The sequence below is a fragment of the Castor canadensis genome, chromosome 17 (assembly GCF_047511655.1).
Source record: "Castor canadensis chromosome 17, mCasCan1.hap1v2, whole genome shotgun sequence".
Classification (NCBI taxonomy): domain Eukaryota; kingdom Metazoa; phylum Chordata; class Mammalia; order Rodentia; family Castoridae; genus Castor; species Castor canadensis.
The window spans coordinates 3,809,690-3,820,209 of NC_133402.1; the positions used below are offsets into that span (position 1 = coordinate 3,809,690).

The following is a 10,520-nucleotide window of genomic DNA, read 5'->3' on the forward strand; positions in this document are numbered from 1 at the left end:
TCAACATCTTTCCCTTCTACCCTGCCTGGAAGGCTCCTGCCCCTCCCCATAGACCTCAGCGTTAAGGGCCACCTTCTGAGGCTCATCCATGTCCCCTTCTGAACTTTTTTTTTCGGTTTTGGGGACAGAGCTCAGGGTCTCATGCATCTGTGCTCTACCCAAGTAGTACCTTGTCTCCCACCCTACTTGCTACTTATCCCAAGAATTCTTCCATTCTTTGCAGCACTGATGTCAATTTTTTTGGGGGGACTCCTACTCAGTGCCTATACCTTGAGCCATTCCACCAGCCCTTTTTTGTGATGGGTTTTTATAGTCTCATGAACTATTTGTCCGGGCTGGCTTTAAACCAGCCTGATCTCTGCCTCCCGAGTAGCTAGGATTACAGGTGTGAGCCACTGGCACCGGGGTGATGCTGTTATTCTTACTAAGTAAACTCAAGGCAAAGGGTAGAACTTTTTTGTTGGCACCGTATTTCGGGCCCCCTGGCAAGTTGTCTAGGAAGTGAGTCCCTCAGTTAGTAGATCAATGGATGGAATGAATTTAGCAGAACTGCCACTCCTTTTACCCCTTTCGTGTCTGAGGGGTCAGAGGCCAGGTGGCATGTTATAAAGACAGTGTGATAGTGATTATACAAACCTATACACAGGTTAAAATTCACAGACCTGCCATGGAGTCTCGGTGGGTAACTTGTGTTCTCTAAAGGAGAGTTTTCAAGCAGAGTTGAAAAGTTGGTCCATCACAATATCCTTTGCTGTAGGCAGCATTGTCTTGCCTCCACAGTATCCTGTGGTCCTCTGCCATGTCTTGTATTTGTTCCTTTTTTTCAATCTGTTCTGAAGTTTTCCTATATCCCAAGCTGTACATGGAGAAGTAAGGAGAAGGAAGAAGGGTTTGGTTCTCTCTCTCCCCACACCCCAGTTCCTAATTCAGAATGAATACACAGGTTGCTTCAGTGGCTGTGATGAAGGGGGTGTGTGCAGGGTGTGAGGTCTCTGTCCTGTGTCGTGTTCCCCATCTGTGGATGAAGTACAGTGGGAACAGCAGGTGCTTATTGAGGTATCCCTCCAGGTTGAGGGTAGGAACACTCCACTATACAAGTAAAACATATTCGTCTTCACAGTTACCAAATAATCCCTTCAGCCTGCTGCTACCCAGCCATTTCATGTCTCCTGCTAGAATTTTCATGCTGTTGGTGCCCAGCAGCTGCCACCCCAACCCACATCCCAGAAATAGAGCCCTTTTCTTTTGGAAGACACCTGTGAGAACAATGGCTTTATTTGAAAAGAAAAAAAGTTGTACACAAGGAAGGATAAGTGTGCCTCTGAGCCTCCTGTCGCCTAGCTTGGGGCTTTAAGTTGGGCAGGTCACAGCTGGGCAAAGTCCCCTTTGTGCTGCTCCAGCCACTGGTCCAGCGTCCTCGCCATGGGGTTGAGTCGCAGTGTCAGCTCGATGTTGCGGTCAGGTTTCAGAGCATAGAAACAGAACATGTTGGCCAGAACACGGGCCCCGGGGAAAACCAAGCTTTTCATAGTCCTCAGGAGTTGTCTGGAAGGAAGCAGAGAGCCCACCACATCTAGTCTCCAGCACCCTAGGCAGGGTATGGGGGAAAGCTGGGTGGGCTCGGGTCCCCCCACTTGCATCCCCCAGAGATGCTGTTGGCTTCTCTGGGTACTGACGGGTTCTCACTAAGAGGTCAGGTGGAAAACTTTCTTCTAGAAAGATGAAAATTTGGTAACATGGTTCTTCCTGAGCTACCTGACTCTAGTTAATTTAGAGATTGTTCTTTATGAGAAGCTTTCAGTCCCTTCCAAAGCAAACATCTGCAATATCACGGTCTTGCTCAGAAACCAATGCTGTTCCCTTCCCCTTCTGAACCAAATCTTAACTCCTTAACTCTTCAAATCCTCCAAAACTCTGGCTTAGGCCCCCATCTTGGTGGGCTCAAAGACTGGAACCAGTATCTGAATCCAGGAACCTGACCCTCTTCCCTCTATGGCTCTGTTTGGGTCTAGATGGAGCCTCCAAGAGTGACTTCCATCTCTTAACTCATTGTTTCCCAGATTTTCTTTAATGAGTAGGTCTTACTTTCATAATAAGAACAACAAATGTTAGGAACAAGGCACCCAGGGGTCTGGACAGGAAGTCCTGAGTGTCAGCTGGGAGAGTAGGCGATAGGCGGGGGCCTCCTGCCCAACCATCCAGGTTAATGGGGAAGGACAGGGTCAGGCCTATCTTTCTAGCCAGGATTCCTCCCTTGCTGTCCCTTCAATGGAGCCCAAGGGTCCCTGCATCTTCAGCCCTCCTTGCCTTGGGTCCTACTTTCCATTCTTCCAGAAATGTTTCTGTTTTCTGTCAAAACTTCTAGCCAGAAATTTCACTTAGAAATGGCCATCCTTAGCGCTTAGGAACAGCATGGTACAAGGGTAAACCATGACGATAAATTTAGATTTGCCTTGTTCAGACGATGAAGGCAGTCCTAGGTAGATACTCCATTCCTACAACCCTTAAAGACCCCTTTGGAGCCAGGCGCCAGTGGCTCACGCCTGTAATCCTAGCTACTCGGGGCACAGATTAGAAGGATGACAGTTTGAAGCCAGCTGGGGCAAGTAGTTTGTGAGACCATGTCTTGAAAAAACCCCTCAGAAAAAAAGGCTGGTGGAGTGGCTCAAGGTGTGGGCCCTTAGTTCAAGCCCCAGTACTGCAAAAAAACAACCAACCAACCCCTCTGGGAGTTAGAAGGTCCTGCCTGGCTGGAACCGAGACCTTATGACCGGGGAGGGAGACGCCCACCTTGGCATGGCACACAGCCTTGCCAGTGTGCCTGGTAAGCAGGGCAGCATACTCCTCTGCTGTGTGCCTGCAGTGCTGAGTCCAATGTTCTGCCCAACACACTCGTCTGGCATCTTCAGCAGCTAAGCACCACGGGACCCAAGTCGCTCACGGCCATACCATCCATAGGTGTACCACCTATAGGCAAGTCTGCAGGGACAGAAAGACATGCTGGCTGGCAGAGACAGCGCCCCTCAGTGGAGGTGGGGATGAGACTGGCTTTCCCAGAAGGCAATCCTTAGACACCTGCACGTATCAGCCGGGTCAGTGTCCACGTATGGTATCTTCCCCACCCAGAGAAAGGGGCCTGTTCAGATCACCTAGGAGTCTCTCACAGATGGAAATAGGATATTCCTGACATTAGTTCTGCAAACGGTAAAGGGCTGTGGAAGCAGCAGTAGCTGGTTCCAGATTCCACTTACCGGGCAGGCAGGACTCCCCTGTCCTTTACAAGGCACTTATGCCCTCATGTGTGGGCAAGGAGTGGCCAGCAGGCACTGTTCCTCTGACTGTCCTCCAGTGCATCCTATGCTAATAAACCAAGCAACTGCCTGGATGCACGTTGGCTGAGGTTCCTTCTAAGCCAGGCCAGTGCAACCAGGCCCTGTGTGCAGACTGACCAGCAGGTCTTGATAAGAGTGAGCGTTCCTACTCTGAAATCTACAGCTGAACCCCATCACCGATTCTCTGCTTCCTGTCTTTGAAGGGGAGTGACTGTGCTCCTCTCCTTAAAGGTGTCCAAAAGGCAAAGCCTCACATCACCACCACTATGGAAGATTTCTCTCATTGCCCCTGCAGACATTCCACAGCATGGGAAACCAAGGCCCAGCAAGGGTATAGGACTTGCCCAGTCTTGGGCCTAATGTGAGAGAGCCAGGGCCTCCACCCAGAACAATCTGGTGACAAGCCTACTTTCTGCTACACCTGTGGCTTCACGTGACGAGAACCCTGCCTCACCATGTGTGGGGAAGGACACTCACCCAGCAAGTAGCTCTTTCCATCTGGGAATCTCTGGGGCAGGAAGTACGAGAGGAGGTTCTCAAAATAGCAGGGCAGCCTCACACTGGTCATGGGAACACTGATGTCTTGGAAATATTCCTCTACTTCCCCCTTGCCATCAAAGTGGCCTGCTGACAGCCTCCCATCAGTCAGCTTCCTTATGTTCTCCAGGCCACTGTAGAACACATAGTGGAGGCCCAGGCGCTTGGCCAGATCTGCCAGAAGCTTGCCCTGGTGGACAGGAGAGACCACAGGCTAAGAGGAAGGATGTGTGTCCCTGATCACAATGCCCACTGATGCTCTAATCCCATAGTTGCTACATCTGCAAGGCTAAGAGTCAGCCCACTGACTCCCAAGGAAGCCTCTTCTTCTCTAACAATGCTCACATATGGCACTGCACCCATGAACCCAGAACTGTAAGCCTTCTACCACCCAAGCTCTAGAGTCACCCTTCAGATCATTTGAGTTGTTCTCCACTATTGCCCACCATGTGCACTAAGAGGAAGTGAGCGTGTCTGCAGCCTGGGGAGGGCTGCATGGAGGACCAACTGACATCCGTGTCCCACTCCAGTGCCCTGATAACATCCTGTCCACAAAGTTCAGCCAACTTCCTTGGAGAGCCCCAAGGTCCACCATGAGAATGCTTGGTGGTAAAGCAACAGGCTGCTTAGGTTCCAATGTGGGCTGTGCAATGAATCCACTGGCGTGTGATCCTGAATGAATGATTTAATCAATCCAACCCAACTGGTTACCCACCAATAACAACGGCCCCTGCTGTCAAGTTTGTGTAGGGGAAAAAAGGGCAGCCTCCAGAAAGATCTGCCAGGCAGGTCTTCAGCCCTGGAAACCTGGGAATGTGACTTTATCTGGAGAAAGGGTCTTTTCAGATGTCATTAACATTCTTGAGGTTGAGATCATCCTCGATTAACCAATTGAGCCCTAAATCCAATGACAGGTGACAGTGTAAGAGTCAGAAAAGGCTAGCAGAGTGGCTCAAGTGGTGGAGCACTTGCCTAGCAAGCATGAAGCCTTGAGTTCAAACCCCAGTGCCACCAAAAAGAGAGTCAGAAAAGAAGCTGGAAGTGGTGGCTCCTGCCTGTGATGCTAGCTACTTGGGAGGCTGAGATCAGGAGGATCATGGTTTGAGACCAGCCCAAATAGTTTGAGAGACACCATATCCAAAATAACCAGAGCAAAATGAACTGGAGGTGTGGCTCAAGCCACAGAGCACCTGCTTTGTAAGCGTGAAGCCCTGAGTTAAAACCCCAGTACCACCAAAAAAAAAAAAAAAAAATCTGCTTCAAACAGAGATTTAACATTCTGTGCTACAGTCTAGATGTGCTTTGTCCCCCAAGAGTTCATATGCTGGACGGTATGTCCTCCATCAAGGTTCTGGAAGCAGCACGAAGACAGTAAAGGCCTGCAGTGCCCCACCCCCCCTTTCTAACAAGGAAGAGCAGCTTCCCTGGATGAGCAGGGACCTGAGCACGACATCGCCCACACACTGTTGTAAACCCCCTACCCTCCCACCTGCCTTCACCTGCTTGACCTCCTGTTCCTGGCTGAGGTTCTCCCAGTAGTTGGTCATGACGAAAGTGGCATAAGCCCCGGTCAGGGCCAGTTCCATGCTGGCCTCATCGTTCTGGTCTCCCTGCACTACTTCTGCACCTTACAGCTTCAGCTCCTTCGCTGCCCTCTTCCCAGGGTCCCGGGTCACCACTCGAACTCTGAACATCTCATCTTCCAGAAGTGTGCGGGCCACCGAACCCCCTTGGGCACCTGTGAAGACTTGCGGGGTCACAACTGCCAGAGCCCTACTGAAGGCAGAGCCCACCTCTACCTTTTGAACCACAGCAAGAAATGCTCACAGCTGGGCACTGGTGGCCACACCTGCTACTCAGGTGGCAAAGATCAGGAGGATCACGTTTCTCGAAGCCAGCCTGGCAGATAATTTTGAGACCCTATCTCCAGAAAAAAACATCACCAAAAAGAGCTGGTGGAGTGGCTCAAGACATAGGCCCTGAGTTCAATCCCCAGAACTGAGGGGAAAAAAAAGTCATTCCTCATGGCTCAGTTGACTAGCCTAGCATGTACCAAGCTGTCAGTTTGATCCCCTCCACCAAAACAAAAGAAAAAAAGAAATACATTTATTACATATTACACACACACAAAAGGAAAAAACAGGAGTGGCAAAATAATATACTGCCATTTGAAAAAATGCTACCTATTTACACATATCTTCCTGGGTACCCAGGAAAGTTGGTAACTGGTGGAAGAGGGGCCTGGGAAAACTTAATTTGGGCATTCTGTACAAGTTGTTGGTGGTGGTTGTCTGGGGTCTGAACTCAGGGACTTGCACCGGCAATGCAAGTGCTCAGCCACTTGAGTCACGTCTTCAAGCCCTTTTTGCTTTTAGGTTATTTTTTTAGACAGGGTTTTTGCCCAAGTTGGTCTGGACAGCAATCCACCTACGGCCTCCCGCGTAGCTGAGACCAGTGGCTCGAGCCACCGCACTCCGTTTATTTGTTGAGCTGGGGTCTCGAAAACTTTTGCCATGTTTGGCCGCGATCCTCCTGATCTCCACCTTCCTAGTAGCTGGCATTACAGACATGAGCCACGGCAGTCAGCCCCTACAAGTAATTTTTTCTTTAATTAAAAAGCAATCTAGAGACTCTCCCTGCAGACCCAAGGTGGGCGGCCTCCGGCTCTGCAGGCCCAGCCCCACCTTGCTCACCTGTGGCTCCAAAAACCACTACCGGTTTCTTGTCCGCCATTAGGGCCCTGGGCCTGGAGTCGCGGGAACGCAGAGACTAGATGGGCAAGGGTGTCAGTCTGGAGAGATCACGGACCCCCCATGCGCCCCAAGCCGCCTCCAAACTCCTCGGCCCTCCCACTCCTCGGTCCGGGTCGTATTGGCAGACTGCACCCTGTGGCTGCTGCCTCGGTGGGAAACGCTCGGGAAAATGGGGGACCCTAAAGCCTGCAGCAGAATCCACTGCAGAGGGGAGGGTGCAGCCCTGCGTGAGCCGCCGCCCCCTCCGCAGCTCGGGTCCACCCTGGCAGAGCCGTCCCCACTGTGCACTGGGCCCGAGAACCCGGTGTCCGGCTCTCGGACGCCTGCGGTCCCACCTCTGCCCTCGACCCTGCACGCCGCAGATCCGCGTCCCGCCCCACCGCCCTCCGGCACAGATGGTTTGTCCCGGCCGGGCGGGCGCTACCACATCTGCGCGCCCTCTTCTGCGTGCGAACGCGGCGGAGTGTGGGAGCCCAACCGGATGCTCGCAAGATGGGGACAAATTTAAAAAAAAGGTTGTCTTGCATGAACTGTGCATTTTGTTGGCTGTCACCTAGTGATAGTTAAATCTATGTTGATGTCTCTTGCCCTGTGAAGCCCTGAATGCTCGGTATGCCCGACTCATTTTTCTTTTTTGGTGGCACTGGAGTTTGAACCCAGGGTCTCCTGCTTGCTAGGCAGGCGTTCTACCGCTTTAGCCAGGCTCCATCCCACTCCTCTAACTCACTTCTGAAGTTGCCGCTGCATGCATGCTTTGCAATGTTGTTTTTTAACCCAAAAGTGAGGTTTCTTGTCCGGGTACAGTTGACTCATGCCTGTAATCTTAGCTACTTAGGAGACAGATCAGAAAGATGGCTGTTCAAAGCCAGCCCTAGGCAAATAGTTTATGAGACCCTATCTCGAAAATACCCAACACGGGAGAGGAATGGCCCAAACAATGTATGCACATGTGAATAAATGAATACAAAAATAAAAATAAAAAAATACCCAACACAAAACAGGGCTGGTGGGGTGACTCAAGCTGTAGAGTGCCTGCCTAGCAAGCATGAAGCCCTGAGTTCAAACACCAGTACCAAAAGAAAAAAAAAAAGGTTTCTTTAGCTAAAATTCTGAAAAGACTTGTCTTTTAGATTCCTTTGAAAATTTATTGCTGAGTGGGTAAGAGCATTCTTTTTTTTTTTTTTTTTAATCATTCATTCATCTCAAAGTATGTATTGATCCCTCTCCCCAGTGTCAGCCTCTCCAGAGCACACTCCTTGTCCAGGGTCATTTCTGATTCCTAGCACCAGAAAGAGTACCTTGAACGAGGTAGGCAAGTCAACTGTTGACTGACTTCTAAGCAGTGGAAGTAAAACCGTAAGAGTTCCTTAAACCTGCTTTTGATTTGGGCCCACAAACTAAAAACAGGAGAAAATCCTGGCATCTCCATCTCCATCTTTTGGATTAAGTTGGTCTATCCTGTGGTCACCTGGGAATCAAGGAAAGGCAGGACTGATCGATAACTTCATGACAAGGGACTGAAACTACCCCTAAGGAACTGCAGAACTTGCAAGGACAGACCACCCCTCCAAACGAGGATAGTTCTCCATGATGATGAGGTTGCACTGGAGCAGGAGTAATTCTATCTTGGGAATGGGATTGCTCCCCTCAAGTGATGACAGCAGTAACATCTTCTCTGGACCCCTCAGAGGACCAAAACTGAGATAATGTGCAACCAGGCCACACCTGTGACTGGGACTGAGTTTTACAAAAATTTTGTCCCTTGCCTTACGTCTGTACCCCAGAGATGGCCAAAGACAGACCAAGTGCTTACTTTGCCTCTTCTCACATGTCTGGGGCTGTGTAATAAATGCCCTTTCTCTGCCCTGCACCATTACCCTTTATTTGCCATATAAGAGCAAGTGACTGGACCTGATTGGAAATCTGAGTTTGGGATCCCAAACTCCAGTTTCAAAACTGTTGCTGTTTTCCTTACAATATACCATTTGAGATAACCCACGAGATTCTGTGTGTTGGGCTTTTTTTGTTCTTGTTGTTTGTGTGGTGCTGGGGATGGAACCCAGAGCCTTGCACATGCTAGGCAAGTGCTCTACCACTGAACTATACCTTCAGATCTTAGTTTTTGAGACCTGATTTTGCTATGTATTTCATGCTAGTCTCGAACTCCCTATGTACCCCAGTATGCCCTCCTATTTGAACTTGCACTCCTCAGCCTCTACCTCCTGAGTGCTAGGATTGTAAGTGTACATTACTACACCCTACTGGTTGTGTATTTTATGTAAAATGCTGATCCTTACTTATAAAGTGCATGTTTATTATTTTATTAAATACATGTTTATGCTTACTTGTGTTTATTAGGAAAAACCCTGCTCACAAAGAAAGCTCACGAGGAAAGTCCCACATCCAAGAGCAAGGTTTAATGGCAGGCTCGAACTGTCAGGCTGGCCGGGGAAAGATGACGCAGCACGGATTCTGGGCCAGGCGTGGCTTTTATAGAAGGGGGCGGTTAAGGAAATTAGTGCATGCGTGGAGTCTCTGGTAGGGGTGGGGCTGTCTTGAGAGTGGGAATTTCTGTTAAGGGCCGGGCTGTCCTTGGGAGTTTCTCAAGTGAGGTCTGAGAATAAAATGACTGCTGATTTACAAATGGCGACATTATTGTTCTATCGTTCCCCCATTTTGTTCTTTAATAATTATGAGGGTCGGGGCTGAGGATTGGGAATTGGGGCAAAGCGTTGGTCTCTCAGCTGCTTCCTGCTGGCAAGGGGGCATTGTATGGGACAAGATCCTTAGGCTCCTGTGTCCTGGTGGGGGCCCTCCTAGCAGTCCTCTGGACAGTTTTGGAGAGGTTGATATCCCTGGAGGTACAACTGGTTATGATACAAGGGAGGAAGTTTAAGAATAGGAGAGCAAAAAACAGGCATCAGGATGGGCATTGGCCAGGAGAACAACTGTGAAATGTTGTTCCCTAGAGGATTCCAGGAGTCCGTTCTGGTCCACTGAAGTCCCAATGGAGAGGGTAGAAGATCCTTTAGAAGAACAAGATCCCCTGGTTTAACAGAAATTAATATAGGATGGGGCAGGATCTGGTCTGCATGCTCTCTGAGAAGTTCCCTGAGAAGGTTAAGGTAAGGTAGAAGTCAGCCAGAGGAGCAGGGTCTGTTGGAGGCAAGTTTATTAGAAGGAGCATAAAAGGTGTCTGCTAAAGGACTGCATATCTAGGGATACAGATTCTGCAAAATCCTGTAACTCCCAAGAAAGCGCTAAGCTGCTTTATGGTATGGGGGAGAGGGAAACGGAAGATTGGGTTGATGCCCTCATGACTAAGGGAGTGAGTCTGCTCTTTAAGGCCACACCTAGGTAGGTGACCTGTGGGAGGCAGGGGCTGTCAGAATTTAGGCTAAGTGTAACACTCTTGGATAAAAGAGAGCTCTAGCTCATTTATATATAATGTTTGTACCATATTTAGGGAAAGTATAGACACAACACTGTTACAAGGTGGTCATTTAAGACACATAAGCAAATATGTGAATGAACTCTGATTTAGCAGTACTTAAAGTACTTAAAGCTTGACACGATCAGCAGAAAACACAATTTCTTTGATAAAATCTTTCTCTGTAACGGTTTTTTGTAGATGTTACTCAGAGCAGAACAATATTAAGATAACCTTGTTATTTTATAGACATGAGAATTTGATTTTAGTTTGAATGACCCTAAAACTCTTTTAGGCAACTCTTAGATTATAGTCAACTTTAATTTTATCACACACCAAAGCTTTTATTATACACTTTTAAAACTTACTCAGACCTTTATATAACATACTAAACCCTTTGATGGCCTGTCTTTATCCCTCTTATTTGAAACAATCTTTAGGACAGACCCTTCTTTACAAAATCCTTTC

At 48.9% G+C, this 10,520-nt stretch overlaps 1 protein-coding gene across 1 annotated transcript; it reads right to left on the reverse strand.

Annotated features, from left to right (window-relative positions):
• Positions 1–1,259: 1,259 nt before the first annotated feature.
• Nmral1 (NmrA like redox sensor 1) lies at positions 1,260–6,984 on the reverse strand. Its single transcript, XM_020176066.2, is given in 8 exon segments — positions 1,260–1,514; positions 1,516–1,545; positions 2,791–2,864; positions 2,867–2,914; positions 2,917–2,979; positions 3,810–4,059; positions 5,369–5,607; positions 6,563–6,984. Coding segments are annotated over 8 exon segments (894 nt in total). The 5' UTR covers positions 6,603–6,984; the 3' UTR covers positions 1,260–1,364.
• Between the last annotated feature and the right edge of the window lie 3,536 nt (positions 6,985–10,520).